Source organism: Botrytis sinoallii, assembly GCF_014898435.1.
Source record: "Botrytis sinoallii strain Bc 23 chromosome Unknown BSIN_008, whole genome shotgun sequence".
NCBI classification, from domain to species: domain Eukaryota; kingdom Fungi; phylum Ascomycota; class Leotiomycetes; order Helotiales; family Sclerotiniaceae; genus Botrytis; species Botrytis sinoallii.
In genome coordinates this window covers 141,030-164,385 of record NW_024066035.1, presented here as the reverse complement: position 1 = coordinate 164,385, position 23,356 = coordinate 141,030, and the positions used below count along the sequence as shown (strand labels likewise).

The following is a 23,356-nucleotide window of genomic DNA, read 5'->3' as shown; positions in this document are numbered from 1 at the left end:
AGCAAGCCTACCAAAACCCGAAGCCTTCCTTGTCTCCTGCACCGCAGATTCCGCACGTAGATACCCGTCAATCTCATTTCTGCCTTTTCTCATCTCCTCCCTCGCATCAACTCTCTAGTAGGTTCTTTATGATCGTCTAACTGTGGTAATCAAAACTTATCATCTATTATAGCTGGTGGCAAGGGGTATCGTTTTCGAGACCTAAAGTAGACAAAATGGCTTGCAAATAAGAGAGCCACCGAGGACAATTCTTAAGAAGCAAAATCTACTAGGCTATCTTGCTGGGCGAGTGGATGTATAGTGCTGTTGATGTAAGTCGAGGTGACGTGGATGCCGCACCTTCGAGCTTAAGGAGACTTCTATTTACTCAACAGGATGCCACACGAGACACCGGATAGTAAGAAAGACCGTAAGTTTAATGTAAAAAGAAGTAAGGCAATTTATATGATATAAATAGAACTGGAGTAGCATAGCCGAAAAGGAGGTAGGAATATCTGACGACTAAACTGGATTAGTCTACCAGAATAGTTTGGTGGGACCCTCAAGGCTTTAAATATGGCAAGTTGATGCCCCCAAGATCATTAGATAGACGGAGACTTTTACAGAGGACATGAGAATCATATTCGCCAAGTGAAACTTCGGCGCAGAACATTTTACAGCCAGTAGCTTGTACCGATGCGAGGGAAAGAAGATAAAAGCTCAACTGGTTCCTGACGCTTTCTTCTACCTCCTTGTTCGAGTTCAGAAAGACTATTCCCCTCAATTTCCTGCCGAGGACACCCAAGTTTTCCCTCTCCTGTCATCTCATGAACAGGACCCTTTCCGTCATCTTTCTCAGAAAGTATTGAATGACCATTTCTATCTTCAGTTGAGATTTGGTGCCTCAGTCGATAACCACGGAGAAAGTAGAACCCTGCGAGAAGCATACACACAAAGATAAGTCCCCCCAAAGCACCTGCGACAATTGCTGTTGTATTTTGATGAGAGGTTGCGATAGATGATTGAGTTGGTGATGGAATGAACACTGTCTCTTGAACCAATGACTGAGAAATAGATGTGTCATTGGATTTCTGGGTCAATGAAGGTTCAGGTATTGTTTCTTGCGTTAATGAATGGGAGGTAAGTGTCGTTAAGGAAGATGACTCGATAGACGATGAAACAGATGTTGCAATTACTGTCTTGCTGACGGTTATGTAGAAATATATTGACGATGCGCTTTCAGTGCTTATGTATGAAATGTAGCTCGAGGCTATCATGGTGCTAACTGACGTCACAGTAATGTACGATGGCTCATGCAAAGTTGCAGTCGCCATTGTCTGGACTATACTGGTACCCGTAGAGGTTTCCTCCGACATGGTAAATTTCTGTTCGATGAAAGTATTATGGAGATGTGAGTTACAGATATCATAAAATGGCTGCTCTCAAGCTGATGACGTGTGTGTGAAAAACTGATCGAGACGAAAAGGCTCTGGAGTGGAATTGACATATTATCCGGTGCGTCAATTTTATCGCGATTTAATCGTAATTTTACACGCATGTCATCCTGCATGGTTTATGGTTCCAGGTCGAGGTTCACGGCATTCTCGGTCGCCAAAGATTCTCCAAATGCGTGACAGTATTCCCACATGAAACGATCGGGGGCGATCCTCCCCAGAATCCTTTTGGTCATTTACTACCATTAAATTTGACTAAATGAGTAACTTGAGACCTCGCATCTATTGAGTGATTTTTCACAAATATTCAACGTTTAATCTGTGGATCTCAATTTCAGATGTTCTAGTGGTAGTATGATGAGTGCAAAAATGGCACACGATACGAGGCTGACATCTATACACATGCGCAATAGGACAGTTTTATCTTCCTATTCCCCACCCTTCAATCATAATCCTTACGCCCCCATCTCAAACCTTTCTCTATTGAGTATAGAACTTTCTATCTCAGCTGGTTCCCTATTCATTCTTGGACTTTCCATCTCTGCTCTGAGCATGTCTCCTCCGATTTCAGGTGTATTCCCGCTCTTTTCCATTAACTCATGCACGTGATCACTAGGATCTCTCACATCGAAGCGCGATTCGGTCTTTGATATTACAGCGTGCCTTTTTCTGTGTCTACGGAAGAGCCAAATTGTGAGAATTATTAGGGTAATGAAGGCAATGCCTCCGAGAGTACCGCCTACTATTGTGCCGGTATTGCTATGAGGAGAATTGACATGGTTTGACGATACGGTTGTTGTTTGTTGGGATATACTTGGCGTTGAATCGGAGCTAGAGCTGGAGCTTGATGGGGAGGTAGTTAATGAAGTATAAGGACTTGAAGTTGATCGTAGACCAGAAAATGTAGGAGTTGCAATAAATCCAGATTTCAATGATGAGGTAACCAATATGTCAGAAAGTGAAGTTGTGCTGGCTAGCACGCTCATTGGAGTATCTAGTGCTGATGCAAAAATAAGTACTGGTGCTCTTTGCGAGGTACTGTTGCAAGTATATGAAGTCTGGGTGCCAAGACTGGGGCTTGATTGATCAGACAGCAAGTAGCTTTGGCAGTAGTCTGTGGAAACTATGTAGCTGTTAGCCCATTTCATCCACTTCAAATTCCGGAAACCCCTACCAAGACAATGTTACTGTGATAGCATTTATATTAGAATTGACATTGGGCGTACATCCGTCAGTGCATCCAGTATCGTCTACACAAGCACCATAAAGCGAACAAACTGGAACGTTGCTACTATAGATACAGGAACCCCAAATTCCCAGAGGATATGCAGTTGTACAGGTTGAGTCTGTTCCCATATACAAAGGAGATTGCGTATCCCCATAGTAATATCCACAACTAACGCGACCCTGGCCTCCTTGACGGCGTCTGATATCAGGAGCCCGAGTCAATGGATGAGAAAGAGAAACATCAAAAACACTTAAACGATCTGGGCTCGATTCCTCGTCCATTGATTGATCCCGTGAAACTTCGCCTTATGAGGTCGTACAAAGCCAAAATCGACAATGTGGAAAGTGAAAGCCTTTTAGTAGGCTGGTAAGTTTACCGAAAAGCGTTTGATATTTTTCCTTGGCTATGTAGCAGATGCCATCAACTTAAGTGTGAAGAATAAGCTTTTTAAACGATAATTGAGAAGAAAAAGACTCGTAAGGCGATTTTCTTCGCTTGATAAATTACTATAGCATTGGTCGTTCCACTCGTGAAAGATGCCGCAGTAGGTATCCGGCTAGACTGACAACCAATTTATAAGTTTTCACTGACAATCGATGCGATCGGGGAGCTCTTAATTATGAAATCAAGAACATCTGAAAAGCTCCGCCAACAAATCGAGTATCAATCAAATAACAATCAACGTTCCCATCAAGATCAATATGGGCAGCAACATGATGCGATAAAATTTGAATGGTCACAGCTGAGGCTCAGCAATCTCTTTTTTCTTACTAAGCCCAAGATATACCAACGGTTGGTCCTACCAGAGGAAAAAAAACGGTGCGGCACTACATATCCAAGTAAGACATGCATCAAAATCAAAAGTGAGTTGTTTATCCGTGAAACCCCAAGATTTGTAATAGGCATCCAATTTAATGCCCGCAACAAATAGATTTGCTTCTAGCGAGCCTGGTTGAATGAAAGTCTTAGAGGAAGAGCCCAAAAAGTCGGTTGCACAAGAAACCGAAGTCGAATAGTTTCCAAGTACCCTATTTAAAATCATGAGCTGGAAGTTGTCGAAGTGCTAACTTCAATATTTCTTTTGTAAAATTAATGAGAGAAGCATTCTTGCCTACAACAGTCATTGGTAGTGTGAGAAAAAAAATGTTGGGAAAGTGATGCCAAGGTTAACCCTGTACACAAGCCTTACATCTTGCTGTCACGCTAGTCATGAAGCGAACAAAGTCATATGTTGCACATATCCGGTATCTGGCTGAGTGACGTGGGAATTTCCTAATAGAATTCTAGAACTATTACAATCAAATCAATCCTTACTACATAAAACCAGGGTAAAATCTAAACTTATCGTAAAATGGATCCGACAAATACCAATGGAAGCAAAGTTAACTCAAGTCGCACCATTAGCAAGATGGCCTGCGAGAACTCAAAGATACGAGTACCACCGTTGGGCCAAGTTTCTGGATAGCCTTAAATTCGGGAGAACCGACTGATGTTTATGTGAGGGAAGAAACCCTCAACTCCACAGGATTTATACTTCAAATCGTTGGAAAGTAGACCTGACATTGTGAGATTCTGTACTGAATTCGATACTCCCTTAGACAATCGTACATTCCGTCATTATTTTGGTGCCAGAATATTGATTTGCACTCCAGATTCTAGCCCAAAGCCTCAACTGCCGCCTCCTCCGCGTTAGTTTCATTGCCTGAGCTCGCTTAAGTCTTTTATTTCTAGCCATCACACACATAAACTCATGTCTACCAATTTTTCCGCTTCAATCGCTGGCTTCAGAATCTTCACAAGCATCGTTTTCTGATTATACGATACCAATCGCTTTTGATCGATTTAGATCAAGAGCATACTCCCATCATACCCATACTCTCTCATCCTACAATTCAATCATCCTCAAACAAACACTGGCCAAATACTACAGTAACCATGCACAGCTGTTCGTCGGTTTCAAAATCACACCAAAAATGGTCATTTTGCCCTATTTGTATAAATAAAAATAAAATGTTTAAAATCATTAAAATTAATCATAATTTTGAATATAGTTTTATTATTTAATGAAATACTCAGAATTTATAATTCTTTTGATTCTGAAATATAGAAATATTATTCTTTATAAGATTGAATCTAAATCAAAAGAAAAGTTCTTGATTTTCGCTTATTTTACTAGTAAATTTCAATATTTTCAATTTATACTAACTTTCTATATAGATTTTATTTTCAATTGAAATTTAATAAAATTAAATAGTTTATCTTTAGAATTTTTATTTATAATAAAGTCCATATTATTATTAAAAAATATATAGATATTTTATATGAGTTTTGGTGTGATTTTGGTATTCGGCAAACAGCTGTGCCCTAGTACTGTAATTATAGACCTCAAGCTTCTATTTCCAATCTCATCAAGACCAAAATTCGAAGTTCTATCCTTCCATGTACGATCGGAGTAATCAACCAACTGATTCAACGCTTCATCTTCGGCTGATCAAAAAATTTGGTCGACGGTCCGAAGGTAGTCAGTTAGTCAGAGAACTTATATTGATGACATGGCTCTTTTGGAAGTGATTGTCTACATCTAAATACATGATGATGTAGATAATTAATACATGATGACTCCAGATAGACAGTAAAATAGAAGAATGCATTCTAGCCAGGACTGGAAAACCTCTCACCAGGTAAATAAGTGCTATAACATTGAAAGTTTTGAAGTGACAAGTAATAGAATTCTGGTACATCAACTCTGTGATAGTTTGTGTCCTAATCCTCATGTGTATCTATATCTTCGGTCCACCAAGGCTGAGAGGAAGCCTCCTCAAACAGACTTAGGTGATTTTCTCGTTCCGCTTCCTTCTCATTATTCTCCAGTCTCAACATACACCACTCGAGCATTAGAATATTTGCATTCATGACTGTTCTTGGCTCCTCCAAAGCCTTTGGCCCGTTGTCTTGAAAGCTTTGCAGCAATAGTATTATATCCTTGTGCAAGTAGGCTGCCTGCATGGCAGTGGTTTCGATTCCGTCGCGCTTTTTGCACGTGGTGCTTGCCCCATGCTTCAATAAATACACCACGGAATCGTATGCACCATGATAGTATGCGGCCATGAGAGGGGTTCCCTGAGGACCACTGACAAGATTTATCTCAGCACCATGGCGGATTATGAGCTCCATACATTCAACCCTTGTGTTGATTTTCTTTCCAATGGCTGCTAAATAGAGCGGTGCGCCATCTTCCCCCGCATGGTTCACATATTCATTGATATCTCCTGGTATCTTAAATTCTCGGCTAAGCAGACTAAAACTTGACTTTTAGTTCTGTAACACTGAGCTAAACGGGAATGTTAATAACTAAGAAGAAAAAGGCTACTACACCATTTAAGTATATGTTTTTCATTAGCCATAGAATCTTGGCTCAAGGTATTATCGTTCAGGTTGATGGCTATAGCTTCTAAGAGCTCTCCTGTAAGTAAAGGGAAAGGACTACAAACTGTCCATGCTAGTACACGGCGAACCAGTCTTTTGGTATCGCTGCTTTTGCTATTGGCGCGGTCGAGAATTCGCTCATAAGTCCCAAATAGAGTTGGAGGTAGAGATTGCAAGGCTTCTCGGATTGCTTTATCGTTGTTAAGGTCACATAAGTGATCAAACTGGCACACTACCCATCAAACTAGAGAAGAATTAGCACTTCATTGGCTCCCAATAAAAGCTTCGATGATTGATACTCAAACGTGCCTTCAGCATCGTTTACTAATCGATGTGCAATTTCTTGTTTGGGGGACTCCTTGATAACGATCAAGCTATTGTCATCCAAGCGTCTCTTCAATTCCGCGTGGACATAGAGCCTCAAATCGCTTTTATCCGCGGCAATGGACACCTTTTTGAAATCTTTCAGGTAATGTTCGATATCAAATTCTTCTCTTGATGTGAGAATGACTCTGATATTGTTATATTCGTCGGTGGTCAATTGTGACAGGAGCTCCACAACCTTCGATCGTCCATCACCGCACTCATCCAGAGCATCAACGATTATGTTGATATTGTCAACGCAGCTCGACATATCTCTAATGAGATTGCAGAGCTGTTCTGAGGTGGCTGAATTCAAAGCATCCTGCCCTCCAAATTTATCTGAACATTGTTGCTTCCAAAAACTTTCGAGTTTCAGGAGGCAACGCTGATTGGATAGAGAGAGCTGCTTGATTAGAGAACCAAGTATAACCAAGGAATCATGTGTCCTAGAATCTTTATAATCACAATAGAAAAATGCTAGACCTGTGCGTTGTCAGCTTTCTTTCCTTCCAAGGGGCCAGCAATGTGTGAGATGGCTTACACTCGTCTTCTTTGAGCCCCTGGAGCTTAGTGGCGATAAATGTGATAATAGAACTCCTAATTTGAGTTTAGAACGTTCTTTTATACAATTTCAGTTTTGATTTACTTACGATAACACTGTTTTCCCAGCTCCGGCTATTCAAAGTCAATATTGAGAGAACAATCACTCGATACTACGAATATAGAGGACCACTTACGAATCCCATGGAGCCACAATTTAGACCCTTTTGATGCTAGCCATTCTTTTAATGGCTCACAGGTGAAAAACCACTGTTGAGATTCAGTACTTGAGAATAAATTTCGATATGGAAAGACGGGTAACTGACTTGGCCGCTATCAGGATGACGAGGTTTCGCAGCAACTTCATGATATTTCTTACTTGGATCATGGGGTTATATCAACTGAATCATTTCTTTCTGCTGTTCATCTTTTTGAAAAATTAGTCTCACGAAGAACAACCCCACTCAAAACGCGCAGGGGATTCTTTATACATACTCATTGCTCTCAGTGTTCTTTCTTTTCTCTCAGCCAAAATGTTCGCATTAATATCATCCAATTTTATCATATGCATTCTTTGATTTCCAAGAGCGTCAAGTAGTGCATTCATCCCATCAGCCTGCGATGCTAAAGTCAGATCAGGATTGTTTGGATCAGCCTTATCTAATCGAACCTGTATATTATCAAGAAGTCAATGGCAGGAACTGAGATGCTGAAGCTACATGGTTGAGGTCCGTGACTCATCATCGAATCGTGAAGCCACTAAGCTCAAGCTATTTAGAATGCCAAACAGAACAATCATCTGTTCTGCGAGCTGCTTGATCTCCTCTGAGGCTCCTTTTGCAGATTTAACATATTTAAAAGTAGTCCCGGATAGATTCTTGACGATACTTATCAGCCCAGAGATACTCGCGCTAATTGATAAAGGATCCATATCGACACCTGAAATGATGTTATAGAGTTGATTGAGAGTTCTTGATATTTTGAGCTCTTTCTGAAATGCGAGAACTTGCATTTTGACAAGATAATTTCTTATGAGCTTTTCAATCGCCATCAGACAAGGCTATGCTGACAACCCTCTCACAACGTCAGCCCCCAATTGAACAGGGGATTGGAAAATGGAGTTCTTGCACAACATCCAGTGAAGCTGAAGGTTCTGGGGCCTGCGAGGCTCTGTGACCGCGAGCAAGCGATCAGATTGGAGGGTAGAATATTGCCTCCCTCCATTGGAACACAACTTTATCCAGCAGCATTCAGTCTCACTCCTCACTACACTTGATTTGCAACAAAAATGCTACCACTAGATCACATGATAAGGTTATTCGTGCGATGTGGGCCTATCCAACTCACGATCAAGAACATACCAAGGCTTGTTAATACCCTCACATCACCATCTCAGTCTCTCCATTACCGTTTTCCCCGCACCACACCACTACAAACGAATGGTTATTGCATGATCAATGAAGAATAACGATGCATCTATTCGATAGTGTTGACTGGCAATTGCCTTGAACACCGCCACGCGACTAACTCATCGGTCGCTTGCATATATATTGTATCATTCATGTGACACTTTCTTTTCTTCCAACATACTGCTCAATCTGCTGGCTCCGTGCACCTCCAAAGAGAAGTGCTTCGCAGCCCCAAGCAATTCAAAAGAATCATGATCAATCTCAAGCCTAAACTCGCTTTCCTTTCCAAAATGTATCTTTTATTCGACCACCCAGCCAGAAATAACTTTTTAAGAGACGCACGTGAACCGGTTTACTTCCATGCTCTCTGTCTTTCGCATCTTTTTGGAGAAGTAGATATCCTACTCCAATGCCGTATTACTACCATACAGGCTGATCCACTTAAATACCAGGAGATCGAAAAACACATCTTCACTCATGATCTTCCATATTCCAAGAATACGAATGCCGAGGACCCCTCAACCGACTTCCAGGACACATTCATAACCAGGCAGTCATTACTACAAATTCTCATTCCTGTCGATTCCTGAACATATCCAAATCGAAATCTCACACCTGATATCACATACTTCTAGGAAACAAACAACAAAATACTTCTTACATCTCCACTCCCTCAATCTGGCTCGTCTCCTTTGAAGTTTCTATCCGAAAGCACTCTTCAATGCCCAATATCCAATCTACAGGTACTTGTTACCTCTCACTTCTCATCACAACCTACGCTTCAACTTTTACTCTCCTAATTTTCGTTTAAACACCTGCACAGACAGATCTCCACTTGGCATAAATCCCAAGAGCAACATCAAAATCAACGAAATTGATATCTGTTGAGTCATCAGTTGCTAGACAGCCAGCAATTCTCTCTCCTACCTCTCGCTTTAAGTTCTAAATCCTTCTCTCCTTTCCAAATCCTTCACTCCTTCCACTTCATCTCAACTGTCTACTCTCTATCTTTCATTCTCCACAAACAACACATACATACATACAAAACCCACGCTCTCTACTTCAAAATTCCATTTTGTACTACTTGAAAGTTAGCTCTACTTTTCCATCCATCTATGTGCGTCTGAAAGTTATTTCTGTCTCGATTCTTTACTCTTTGCTCTGGTAAAATTTCAAATATCACTTATTATCTTCTGTCTCTCCATCATACCTTTCCCCTACCAAACTGCCTATCCAATATCCACTCAATCTCGATTCCAAGCCAAGCCAATAAACAACCACGATTATTCGTGTCCACTTCTTCCTCCGCCGCCTGTTCTCGCGAGCGAGTTTACCTTTAACTCTCAACTCTCCCTCAAGTCTCCCTCAACACACAACAAATCGAATCAATCCAAGCCGACTCATCTCAATTCAAATCAACACAACCCAACACAAACAAACAACACTCACAAACTCAAACTCAATTCGGATCAAATTCAATAACCTCTCAACCCACCCCACCACCGGATCCACGAAAACCCAACCCGCCACTCGGAAATCATACGAGTACCAATACACCACCGAGAAAGAGTGTGCGCATCCGTACCAAGGCGTGCTGCGACACAGACCACCCCAAGGGTCAACCTTGGTTTCTAATCTTCAAAAACACATAGACACAATATACCAACTCCAACACACATGGCAATATTCCTCATTCCCCCTCCCCATTACCCATCCCCCTCGATCTACAATCCGCCCCACTTCAACACTCCCAAGAACCATCGCACATCCATCTATGTCATCCTGCTATCCCACCAATTGGTTCTACTTCAGCCCATCATTCTCCACCCTCTCCCTTTTCCCTCTTTACCTTTTTCTCCATAATTGCTTCCTCTCTCTCTCCCTTTCTCCATTCTCTTTTCAAATTTCAAGTCCCAACTTCCAAATCCTAACTGTCAAGTCCCAAGTTATAACTAAGGTTCGGACTCCAACACCCGTGCCCCCCATGTTGACTTCTCCTTTAACCCGTCTTCTTTCTCCATATCTCTTATTTATTCCCTACTCCCTATTCTTCTCCCTTTCCTCCTTCTCCTCTCCTCTCCTCTTCCTCTCCCCCACTCTCCCTCTCCCCCTCTCCTCTTTCACAATATTCTATTTCTCTCCCCACAGATTACAAACTCCACAATCAATCCTCTTACCAATTTAACAATCCATACAAACCATATATACACCTCAATAATCCATCCATACAACTCGTGCACATCAGCCTATACATCGCATGCTATATCTTCCTCCCGATCTTCCTCCCAATCTTCCTCCCCATCTCGCTTCTCCATTGTTTTCCTTCTTTTTCTTTTTCCTCCTCATTCACCTCATTCATCTCATTCTCCTGCTATATAAACCTAGTTTGATCGAATATGATTTTACTTCCATTCCCATCTCTATATCTATCTATATCTCTATCTTTATCTCAATCTCTATCTTTTTTCCATTTCCATCTCCATTCTCCATCTCCATCTCCATCTCCATCTCCATCTCCGTCTTCATTCATTATCACTCACTCACTCACTCACTTATTAACATTTATTCATTATTATTCACCCCCCCCTTCTCCCCCCCTCCCCCACCCCCCCAATAAATCCACATAATTTCATTTCTCATCCTCATCCTCATTCACATTCCTACAAACCCTTTCACATCATCTCACACCATCTCACACCCTCCCCCTCCACCCCCTCCACCCCATCTACCCCAACCTTTCCCCCAAATTTCCCCCCAAATTCCACCACAAATCCTCATCATTCCATATCTTCACCACCACCACCACCACCATCACCATCTTCATCTTTATCACCATCAACAAGCAACCAAATACATATATCCACATACCTAACAATAAGTAAAATTCCATTTTCTACCTTCTATTTCTACTTCCCAACCACACCTATATACATCATCTCCCTCTACCTCTCCTCAACCTCTCCCCCTCCACATTCATCAAATCCACAAAAGAAAATCGCGTGGGTATATATAGATTAAATCCTATAAAACTATATAACCAACCCCACCTCACCCCCCATAGCCCTCCCCTCCCCTCTCCCTCCACCCCCACCATCCAAACCAAAAAATCAAAAAAAGAAAGGTATATACAAATGTAAAAACTCACTCCGCAAAAAGAGTATCTATTGCAATCACAATCACAATCGCAATCCAATCCCAATCCCCAAACGCCTTCCATGCCATGGCCATGCCATGCTATGCAATGAATGCACGCTTCTTTCCACTCGAAAACTCCAAAAATGCTTTAATTTCGTAAATCTTACTTCCCCCTCTTCCCCACAACTCACACCCACTCACACACCCGGTACAGTCCCATCTCCCCAACTCTTCCTCAACGTCTTCCCCCTCTAATCATCTTCGCAATCTCCTTCCCCCACCGTCTCCTTTCGCCTGTCCCCCCATATTAAAATCATCCCAAAAAAGATACTCATCCGGTTGGTCACAGACGAGTAATCCATTAATATCTGGTAATGCCCTCGTATCTTTCATTTCTCCTCTCTTCTCACTTCTCTTATTGATATTTCCCGATTTTCGCTTCTCCCCAGGTCCTCTTTTCTTGCTCGTCCTGTCATCTCCCGCTCGTACACAAGGATCATATACGGAAACATATGGACTTTCTTTTGTACCGAGTCCACTCGCATCAGATAATCCTTCATCTTCCAATTGATGTTCTATAATAATTTCCGTGAGGAATCTATTAAGATCATAGTAATAGATATCTTTCTGTGGTGGAGGAATATCCGGTTTATTTTCCGCCTCAACAACGCTTTCCGACTCTCGCTTTTCCTGCGATTGCGATTGCTGTCCATCGTTCTGGTCGAATGTTTCTGGAACCGCATCTCCAGATCCGTGTTCTTCTGGTACTGGTGCTGGTTCAGCCCATTCAGAAGTAGTGGTGGCTTCTGGTGTGCTAGCAAACCAAGGCTTGATAAAGTTTTCCACACTATTATCCCAATCTCTCACCAACGAAACAGCATTTTTCTGGTGTTCCGACACAGAACTAGGTTTCAATGGAATAGGTCTTTGACTGATCCAACCAGGCAACATTGTAGGATCGAAAAGTTTTTGAATGACGATTCTAAATTGTGGTTTGGGCACAACATGCGATTCGTTATGTGGTTTTTCGACAACGTGAGCAACTTCCAAAGTTTCCCTATGATGTGCGTATAAATTATCGAGTTGTGCGAACATTTCTGCGACAGCTTTTTTTTGGGCCTCTTGAGCTTTGTTATAATCGAGAGATGCATAATGCCATACATCCCACGTGCCAAATGAGATGACGAAGATTGTTTCCTTGAGTTTCTTTTTTGGCAGAGGAAGGGCGATGAAGGATTTTACTTGAGCTTCAAGATCAGGGAGCATAGATTCGGGGGTAATTTTCGTTTCGTTGTTATTTTGACCTGCGGTATTTTCGATGGAAGAAAGGTAGACTTTGTTCGATGAAAAGGCACCAGTGGGTGGTGATGATGGGTATGAAGATGCGGGTTGGGATACTGCTAGATTGATTTTTGAAATACACGAGAGCTGAAAACCATCAATTAGAAAATGTGCCAATTGTCAAACCTCAATTGATCAAACCCATGAATCAAACAATCAGAAGATAGAGAAAATAAAAACATACCTCTTCACAAAGAACTTCGTCCAAACTTCTACCCTTTCCATCCCCATTCTCTTCATCGTATCATCAACCCAACTATCTCCAAAAACCACCAATCTCACACCTCCTTCTTCCCCATCCCCTCCATCATCATCTCCACTTGCCCAATCCCACAAACCATCCGTCACATCATTAATACTCGTCCCTCCTATCCCAATCTTCCTCAAATGTTCGGTGTATCTCGATTGAGGTAATAAAGCCAAGATGGTCATTAACGATAGGACCATCGCAAACACCGACGCACCCAATCTTGTAAAAGCGCGCATTGTCGCAAGTCCAACCACCAAAACCCCGGGTAAATTCAATAATCTCCTCCCTTCCCCTTCAGCCGCGATTGCATCTAAAGAAAATACAAAAAAGCCGAAATCAAGTACTCGTGAATACACAAAGTTTTCGTACTTCTGATAGAATTCAGCCTTGTTAACTTTGTTCCTGAAAATGGTAGGATTATGATGCTGCCAAGAATGCTGGCGTTGCGTACGCCAAGAGCGGATGTGTTATCACCTTCTCTTTTCTGTTGATTCTTCAAAGGACAAAGTGTATAAATAAATATACTTTGAGCCTCTCTCGTTAAATATAAATAAAAGAATGAAGAAACATCAATCGTAAAAAAGGTCCCCCCAAAGAATGAGTATATTGATAATGGCAGAGTACAGATTGCAGCAACCAATACGAAGAACAAAACTTGCTTATGAGCAAAGATACGAGTCTTTGACAGGAAGAGAGGAAGAATAAATTAAGCAGAGCAATATAAAGAAAGTCGAAAGTAGCAAAGATAATCAAAGCAAGATCAAAGTACGAATGATACCTACGAATCATGCGAATCAGATAGGTCGAGGAAACTGGAGACTGGCTGGAGACTGGGTAATGAAATAATCATAATCATAAGATCATGTAAGATCTTAGCAATTCCTTCCCAGTCCAGTTTAAATCTGTAGCCCTACCACCTCTGGCACAGTATGGGGGACATACATACTCGTAATCTAGAATGAGACTGTCACTGCATAGCCCGTCAAAGTTAGCCGTGGCCCATGAGCTTGCATCGACACGCAACCAGGACTCGTAAGCTTTTTCTTTTGGTGCAACGGTGCCCTTGTTGAGTGGGTGGTGGGAAGGAAAAGTTCCAAAGTTAAAAATAATTTGTGTGGGATAATCATTAGATGGATGATGGATCATGGATGATGGAAGGTTGAGGGAAGGTCTCGATTCATGGGTGAGGGAATGAGTTCGTAGATGGATAAATAATGAATGGATATCTCGTTATGTTGAGGAGTGTTGTGCCAATGAATAATAATGAGATGAGATGAAATGAAATGAAATGAGACGAACATAAATAATATAGACATACCTATCCTCGAGCCTACTTACCCAGTACTCAATTCCTACTAGGTAATACATATGCAAGTGTGCTACAATAAACCTGGAATTGAATGTTTGGATGCATAAACGAAAAGGAAGTACCACCAACATAATATAATGATGAGAGAACCTTGGAAAGTCATCCGAAACCCCGATGGCTGGTGATGATGATGATGAAAGCTCAAGTACAGTCCTAATAAGAGGTACGTTTTGCTTAACCGTAGAATATCCGTAGACTTCGTACTTTCTTTCTGCTGTGGTGAGTATTATTACTATTATCATCACCAACACTAACACTAACACCAATCAATAGTACGAGGCATACCAAACTGTGACATATACAACAGTACGATGTACACCAAGTGTGAGACACATCATATAAAAACCTAGTAACTGAAAAGCCTCACCAGCGACTAATCACATCATCAATCTATCTCTGAAGCATACCTAGCATACAAATCAAATGATATTCATACATATACTATTCTGTACGATATACCGCACAGAAATCATTTTCCCTAACAACATGGCTCTCTCTCTCTCTCTCCACCCCAAAATACCTACCTAATACTTCTAACAGTACATCTAAATATCCAACGACGATATCGGCAACCCTTCCCTAGAACTTCTACTCTATATAGGTATACCTAGTAAGTAGAATAAATGACCAAAACCCTCTAAATCACAAATGTAATTCTCCTCCATTCATTCATACACACCTACATACCTAGTAGGTATCTACACAAAATAAACGAAATATCCAATCATACCTACTAGGTTACAGTACAGTACATATAAGTAAGCAAGCACCTCCATCACGCAAAAAAAACTAGATAGACCAATACAGAGTACATCCATCCTCCTCCTCCTTACTCTTCCCTTCTAGACGCCACGCCACGCCACGCCATCCCTCCCGCGCGTATTGGAGCACTTAGCCCTCTTCTAGAAATATACATATCAAAATATTAATAAATCTAGCCAATCCAATCCAATCCGACATTTACCTAGTACCTCCTATCCTAATCCATCCCATCCCATCCCATCAGCAATCCAATCCCAAACACAACTAAAAATCCGATGAAACCCATCACATTCCAAATCTCAATCCATTTTCATCGCGAAGCTCATCCAATCCCATCAATTCCAGATTCCGCATTAACCTTATTAGTAATATCAGCTCACGTGATCTATCAACCCCATCTACAACTCTCAGTACCTACGAGCCTACCTATCGTAGTACCTAGACATATCAAACATTTAACCCACAACTTTGAGACTTCCTTATCAGATCCAGATACTCATATAAAATACTCGTATGAGATATAAACAAACCACCACCATTCCATACCAACCCACATAAAGAAATCCCACCAAATAACCTACCCAGTCCAGTATACGCAGCGGATGAATGAATACCTACACTACCAGTACTCCGTAGTATTTACCTAGGTACCTAATCTAGGGAACGAGTAACCTTCCTCGGTTGTATATACAATATAATCGTACGAGGAAGAGTTGTTAATACCTAGGTAGTAAGTAGCCAGGGCCAGCATTCCAAAATCCACCCGATCAAATCTCAAATCTCAAATCTCAAATCTCACAAAACCATATCTATCAATACAAATACTCACTCACAAGAACAACATACTACCTAAGTAGGTAGATATTATATGACTACAAAATCCATCATCATATTGATACCTATCTAGTCCTATTGAATACCTATGTACCTAGTATCCAAGCAAGCTCAAGCACAAGCTCAGCCAAATATCTAGGTATCTATCTACTAGGTAGGTGTCTATTCGCCTACGGGAAAAACAGCATATATAATCAAGATATCAATCATATGCTCGTATCCATAGCCGTTAAATACAATACAGTGGGAAAAAAAACAGAAGATAGGTATCCTCCTACAAAACAAAAGTGTTCTTTTTGAGATCCTCCTACACCACACCTAGGAAAAAAAAAGAAGAAAAAGAGAAGGAAAAAGAAGCATGCAAAAATAACTCCAAACCATGCAAACGCCCAAGATGCATTGAACAGTCAAAACTCTCTTGATTATCTTCTATTTTGGAAACGATTGCCTGTTAATTTTTGCATCTTGGATCGTGGTGGTCCTTGTTCGGCATCATCACTTTCGTCATCTTCTCCTTGCTCGTCAATATCATCGTGATCAACTTCATCCTCATCCCCAGAATCCGCATCAGTTTCCTCAGCCTCATCATCTATTAAATCATCCTCACTATCTTCTTCCTCTTCATCAGATTCCGCCACCATACCATTAAGCATTTCCTCTTCAATCTCAGAATCCGAAATATCTTCGAGATCTCCGTTCTTGGCAAGTCTTTGAGGTAATCCATTCACGATCACTTCCTCCTCGTCATCACTTTGACCCTCAACGTAGATGACACCCTCATCATTATCCTCGCTGTCCAATCCTGATCGGTTTTGCATGCCTCTTCGTAATTCGATTTGAGCGTCCAACATATCCAATTTGCCCTTTAACGATAAAAGATGTTGTAGAGCTTTTGATCTCTCATCGAGAACTCGGTTTACCTCGGACAACTTCTTGATGAGACCTCTTTGAGTTGCCAAGTAACCACCATGTGTAATCATTGACCATTGAACCCACACCATGAGACTACCAGCTCTACCAGGTCTTCTATGTAATCTTTCTGCCAATTTTTGTAATAAGATTGCGGCGAGAGGAGAATCGAGTCTTTGAATTGTAGCTCTAATCGTACTAAGATCCGTAGTATGTAAGCAGGATTCCAATAAGGCGACATCGTTTGTCTTGAGTGCTTGAGTAAGAACCGTTCCGAGGGATGCGCCGGAAGGAGCCTGGATTGAATTTTGAGGGTATGAAAGGGTTTGAGATTTAGAATCTGCGAAAGCGGCGGCAACATCGATAGGTTCCGAGGCGTTTGCTCGAACAAGATCTCCGAATGTTGGTTCTCCATCTTCCTCGGCAGCTTCAGCTCCTTCATCTCCCATTGTCACATCGGCGTTGACATTGCCATCTTCTTCAATATCACTTCCATCTTCCTCGACTTCCTCCATATCATCGTCACTTTGTTCCTCCTCGTCGCTGGATATTTCAACCACTTCGTTCTTCTTCGCTCCATTTGTCTTCACTTTGCTGGCAGCTCCTCCACCCGATACCACAGTTTTCGATTCATCCAAGTGACCAATTCCAAATGATTTCACACCTTGCTTAACCATTGGTTGACCAAGCTTGGTCGGGAGCTTTCTCTTGGTCGACATTTTGTTTGATTGTGGGTTGTGCGATGTAAGAAAGAGGGTGGAAAATTGAATCTGACGAAAATTAGGTAGATTATCTCGAATTGAGGAATTGGCGAACAATCAATGAACAATTTTTCGAAAGAGAATGAATTGAAAAGGTCGAATGAAAATTAGACGTGACGACCCAATTGAGATTGTATGGAATCAATACGATATACTTTCAAATGGTGGTGGTGCTGAATGAGTTGAGGTATAATCTCTACCATTGAAGCTATCAAACCAAAACTTCGAGAAACTTTTTTTTACCCAAGATAGAAAAAATAAATCTGGATCACGTGGAGTGGCTATCGTGAGCACCAAAGTGTCGATGCGGGCCAGATAAGGTGGATCCAAGAATGGAAATGTGGCTTAATTCTGTTGTTGACGTTGCGGTGATTGGTCCAATGGATATCCTTCTTGTGTCTTGATCCATTTTAACCTTTGACCATCCTTGCCGAGCCTTCCCTTTCCTTACTTCATGTGGGGCGGAAGGAGCGTCTGAGCGGATGTGATTGGATGGTACGAGGCAGCCTGCAGATTAAGCACAAGGTGTTAATAAGTTTACTAATAGTGCATTAGGTTTAGTTTCATGGTCATCACTTGCTATCGTTTAAATATGTTAATCGTATGTCCCCCCGAAAGTTCTCGTCTTGCAACCAAATTTTTTAAAGGTTGATTTTGCGACAGCCTTCTCATTCGTCCAAAGCACTGGAGAGCACCGACCACCCCCGATCAACAGCCAAACCCTCACTCAAAATACACCTCACCTCACCTCACCACGGCACATGACCGTCCTCGCGACCATTCTTAGATCATCAACAGAAGAAAGAAAGAAGAAAGACGATAACGATTTTCCTTATCGATTGAATATCAACAAACACCACGCAATCCACTCCCACGACTAAGCTCCCCAAATAATTCATTCTTCACTTGTATTACTGTGATCGGAGTGTTTTATTTTATATTGTTTTTGTTTTATTTTATCTTCTTTTAATCGTTTGTCCTGTCGCTTTGTTTACACAACTTGATTTATTTTTTGAGGATATACTTCTTGATATTCTTTTCAACAAAAGAAGAATACGAGCAGTCGCAAAAGGTTAATATTCTCTCTTCTCCCTTCTCTCTTCACCCCTCTCTCCTCCCTCCTCTTTTTCCCCTTTACTTTCTTTTGTTGTGGCGTGCATTGAGTGAAGGAGAGGAAAGAAAAGGAAAGGAAAGGAGGAACGTTATTGCCGAGAAGGACCGGGGGTAATCGAATTCCATTTTCATTTATCCTTCCTTTGTGGTTGGTTGCGCGCATCGGATCAACTTGGAACGACGAAGACGAATTCATTTCTCTTATTAATCGCTCCATTCATTCATTCATCAACATCATTTTGGAGAGTGAAGAGATTCCAAGTTCGTATCAAAACTCTCACACAATACGACGCAGCACTATTACATCAGGTCAGGGGTTTCATTATCAATAACCTGTATTTGAAGTTACATGCACCCACTAGTTCCCGCTAGATCGGCCTTGTTTACAATCTCGATTTTGGGGGGGAGGTCTCTTTCGTTAGTTGTACCTTTTCACGATAAATCGCGTCGCGCTTCATCTGACCCGCTCTCAACCTCTCTCATTGCGATTTGATTTGATTCCAATTCGAACAAGGAGATTGATTATAACATAATTTCAATCTCTACATCACAATCATCAATTCACTTCACAATTGACGATTCACTGATTTACAAAGAGCAAAAGAAAAAGGGAATTCGGAATTCCGAATCAAAGTCGCGTGTCTTCTATCAAAACAATAGCACAAAAAGAGAGAGCTCTCAACTACAGCTTCCAGCTTCCAACTTCCTACCTACCACCATACCAACAAAACAAAATCATTCCCATTTCGCATTTCCATTTCGCATTCCCATTTCGCGATTGTACTTTGCCATCCAGCAAATTCAATCGTTTTGTTCTGCGTGGAAGTCAAGCTTATCAAAGTGGAAATCAACCAAGAGTGCAAGTGGCCAAATATTGATCGAACCTTTGAACCTTCCTTACCTTTGAAATCGCAAGGCTGCAACTCAAATTCTTTGTCGCATATCGACGAGGCTGCGCCGAGGATTAAAATAAAGGCAGGTCTAGGAAGAGCATTCACATATCCCGCCACCTTGCCTCAATAGCTTCATACATCATTTTATATTATTTTGTTGCTGGGTACACTTCAGTTTTGAAGTCAATACACTTTTCTCTTTTTTCTTATTCACTACATACAAGTCGCGTGGTCTTTCGGGCGCAGTCTAACTGATTTACTCAACAGTATTCCTCAACCAACTTAAATAATCCCTCTGGTCGCAACACATCCATCCATCTTACAACCAACAATTAAGACTATCGGAAACCATACGATTTTCAAAGAACCGATAAATTCGACCTTGTCGCATTGCTTTTCTTTCAATTTCTCCAACTTCAACTGCTAGCCCAGAGCTATCTTTTCATCAATTTTGTCGCAAGCAATACCTCTGTGAATAGAGGATCTCTGTTTGTTGATGGCCGTCATGACCACCCAGCATTCAGAAGATGTAGCTTTGGAGCAAAAGGCAATACCCGTTCCATCATCTGATACGATGGCTTTGGATCTTAATATCAACGGGTAAGTCTTCTCTACCATGATTTCTTTACTCGGTTTCCTTTTTTTCTCTCCTCATCTTTTGTACACTTATATTTATCAATGAAAAATTATAGATCTTCTACTCGAGATGATACCAAAATTGAACAACAACAAACAACCTCTGATATTGAATTGAAAAAATCCCCCGCGCCCGAAGTCACCAATTCTGAATCTGTTGAAATCACCTCTACCTTAAAGTCCGATGGGGACTTGAATGTAGAATCGCATGCCATAATCAGTTCCATTCCTCGGTCTACAGTAGCTGAATCGCATGCGCAAGATTCTCCCGAGAGTCAAAACATATCTCAACTTCAAGACTCGAATACAACAACTGTTTCCGACGAACCTTCAAAAGCAACCGAAGAACCAGACCGTACTGTATCCGATCTACCTACACCAGCTGATTCAGTGCCCGAGGCTGCAAACGATACTTTCGCACCTACAGCAGTTCCACCCATTGTCGAAGCTCCTGTGTCCGATATGCGGGATGAAGTATCTCCACTTACTCAAGTACCGGAAACCACACGACAACCCTCATTGCCAGCTTCAGAGAAAAAGGCAGAGTCATTGAGTTTGGAACGAGAGACTTCTGCACCAGCTCAAGAGACGAAAGCCGAAAGTGTTGACGGCATGAACCTCAGCTTCGATGCGCCCCGACCCGATCTTCCCCCATCATCTCCCAACAATGCCCCACCTTCTGTTGACATGGATCTCTCTCCAAAGCCGGAGCAAGCAACTGTAAACTCCACTCAAGAATCCGGCGCTGCCAATCTTGGTAGAAGTGATGTTGATATGACAGATGCGCCTGCACAACCACAGGTTACAAAAGTTGCTCGTGAGCGAGAGGACGATGGTGAAGAAGAACCATCTGCCAAACGCACCAAGACTGAGGAAAGTGAGGAACCTCGAATTCCTTCGCACGTCGGAACACCAGCTCCTGCGCACAACGGAGTAACTACAAATGGTGTTTCGTCCTCCAATGGCAATGTGTCGCGCCCAATCACTCAACATGAGACCAAAGAGATCATTAAAATCATCAAAAATGTGATCAAGACTGCTGCTGGAAAGAATTTCAGATCTCCGGTCGCAATTCTTTGGCCTGGGTTCGCAGATGCTTATGCACAGAAAGTCAAGAATGAGGTTGATCTGAGCAGCATGGAGAAGAAGATCAAAAGTGGCGAATACCCTTCGATTCAAGCCATCAAGGATGATGCCGTGCTTCTTTACGAAAACGCCGTTGCTTTCAATGGTCTTGATAATCCCATCACGGCCGCTGCCAATGATGTAAAGACATCGATTATCACTAAGCTAGGAAGTCTACCACCCGAGCCACCAGCCCATGTTGCCAAAGCCCAAGTCAAGAAACCTAAGCGACCCACGCCTTCTCTTGATACCGCTGCTCGCACTCCTACTGCTAGAAGACCATCTCGCGGATCTACTGGCGCTGCTGTACCCATGAGTGCTCCAGCCCCAACTTTTGCTCTTGACCCAGTCACCAGTACACCATTAATTCGTCGGGATTCAACAAAAGACGGCAGGCCAAAGCGTGAAATTCATCCACCAAAGAACAAGGATTTACCTTACTCTTCCGCAAGACCTAAGAGCAAGAAATATTCTGTCGAGCTCAAGTGGTGTGAAGAGACACTGAATGAACTGAAGAAGCCAAAATACTTGACTTTTTCCAATGCTTTCATGGATCCTGTTGACCCTGTCGCATTGCAAATTCCCAATTATTTTACTGTCATTAAATCGCCTATGGATATCTCCACTGTCTCTGAGAAGCTCCAAAATGGCGCCTATACAAGAGCGAAGGAGTTTGAACAAGATGTGAAACTCATTTTTCACAATTGTTACAAGTTCAATCCAGAAGGCAATCCCGTCCGTGTCATGGGTCAGCAGTTTGAGGAGGTATTCAATGGACTATTAGCTCGGAAGGATCGATGGATCGCTGATCATCAACCCGTTGCTGTGACTCCCGACAGGGATGAAGTGAGCGAGGAGGAAGAGGAGAGCGAAGATGAGCCAGAGCCCGTTCAAGAAGCATTACAAGGTGCTGCTACCGCCCGACTTCTTTTCGAACAAGCCAAGCTTATTGATATGTTGTCAAAACCGGAATCCCCAGATGCCATTGCCTTGCAGAGGAAAATTCTTACTTTCATTCAAGAAACTGTCGAAAAAGAAAAAGCGGCGGCAATTGCCAAGAAACCTAGCAAGAAATCAAAGCCCTCTAAACCATCTAAGAAATTCAACCCAACAAAAAAGAGCACTACTGGACCACCGAAGAAATCTGGAGGAGTTCGCAAAGAAAGATCCCTGGGAGTTCTCGAGAAGGAAGTGATTTCCCAAGGAATTGGCCAGTTGCCTGATCAGATTACTGCGGAAATCATGGAATTGGTCAAAGAAGCTCATCCAGAGATGGTGGTAAGTAACACATTTACATGTTCAATAATTATAGATTGGCTAACCTTGTTAATTAGGTCGAGGAAGATGGTACTATTGAAATGGAAATTGAATCACTTCAAGCACATCTTCTCTGGAAGATTTATGATAGCGTCGTCATCCATTCACCAGAAACTGTCGTTAATGTTAAAGCGCAGTATCAGGATAAAAAGGAAGAGCCTCGTGCGATTACAAAACCTGTTCCAAAGAAGAAGAACAAGCCTATGACAAAAACTGAGCAAGAACGAAAGATCGCATTGCTCAGAGAAAAGGTTCAAGATTTCAAGAAAGGGCCAGGATCAGCTTCTCAAGAACCCATCGAGAGCGTCGAGCAACACACACAAGACGAATCAAGTGGTGATGAGTCTTCAGATTCTGAAGAAGAGTAATCTTATCTTGAATGAACCTCCATCCTGGTTGCAAACTTGGGAGCTCGTACTTCGCTGCCAAATATTGGGATTTGTGGCGACAACTCTTAAGAAAATGGCCTTTCAAATTGTACATTATCTTTCCCTCGCACACTTACGGGCACG

General features: G+C 41.9%; 6 protein-coding genes across 6 annotated transcripts; 1 reads left to right on the top strand and 5 right to left on the bottom strand.

The window, feature by feature from the left end:
• Positions 1–653: 653 nt before the first annotated feature.
• EAF02_005149 (uncharacterized protein) lies at positions 654–1,355 on the bottom strand (the record flags this gene model as incomplete). The annotated part of the gene is made up of 1 exon (XM_038901197.1): positions 654–1,355. One exon carries the CDS (start codon positions 1,353–1,355, stop codon positions 654–656), a length of 702 nt encoding a protein of 233 aa, XP_038758537.1.
• A 533-nt stretch (positions 1,356–1,888) lies between these two features.
• EAF02_005148 (uncharacterized protein) lies at positions 1,889–2,942 on the bottom strand (the record flags this gene model as incomplete). The annotated part of the gene is made up of 2 exons (XM_038901196.1): positions 1,889–2,556; positions 2,660–2,942. 2 exons carry the CDS (start codon positions 2,940–2,942, stop codon positions 1,889–1,891), a joined length of 951 nt encoding a protein of 316 aa, XP_038758536.1.
• A 2,482-nt stretch (positions 2,943–5,424) lies between these two features.
• On the bottom strand, positions 5,425–8,002 carry EAF02_005147 (uncharacterized protein; the record flags this gene model as incomplete). The annotated part of the gene is made up of 8 exons (XM_038901195.1): positions 5,425–5,959; positions 6,037–6,277; positions 6,397–6,933; positions 6,992–7,047; positions 7,101–7,125; positions 7,188–7,260; positions 7,317–7,368; positions 7,710–8,002. 8 exons carry the CDS (start codon positions 8,000–8,002, stop codon positions 5,425–5,427), a joined length of 1,812 nt encoding a protein of 603 aa, XP_038758535.1.
• A 3,787-nt stretch (positions 8,003–11,789) lies between these two features.
• On the bottom strand, positions 11,790–13,361 carry EAF02_005146 (uncharacterized protein; the record flags this gene model as incomplete). The annotated part of the gene is made up of 2 exons (XM_038901194.1): positions 11,790–12,962; positions 13,092–13,361. 2 exons carry the CDS (start codon positions 13,359–13,361, stop codon positions 11,790–11,792), a joined length of 1,443 nt encoding a protein of 480 aa, XP_038758534.1.
• Positions 13,362–16,512: 3,151 nt separating this feature from the next.
• Positions 16,513–17,718, bottom strand: EAF02_005145 (uncharacterized protein; the record flags this gene model as incomplete). Its single annotated transcript, XM_038901193.1, has 1 exon — positions 16,513–17,718. One exon carries the CDS (start codon positions 17,716–17,718, stop codon positions 16,513–16,515), a length of 1,206 nt encoding a protein of 401 aa, XP_038758533.1.
• Positions 17,719–20,262: 2,544 nt separating this feature from the next.
• On the top strand, positions 20,263–23,212 carry EAF02_005144 (uncharacterized protein; the record flags this gene model as incomplete). Its single annotated transcript, XM_038901192.1, has 3 exons — positions 20,263–20,366; positions 20,459–22,805; positions 22,862–23,212. The coding sequence occupies 3 exons, from the start codon at positions 20,263–20,265 to the stop codon at positions 23,210–23,212; spliced, it is 2,802 nt and encodes a 933-aa protein (XP_038758532.1).
• Positions 23,213–23,356: the final 144 nt, after the last annotated feature.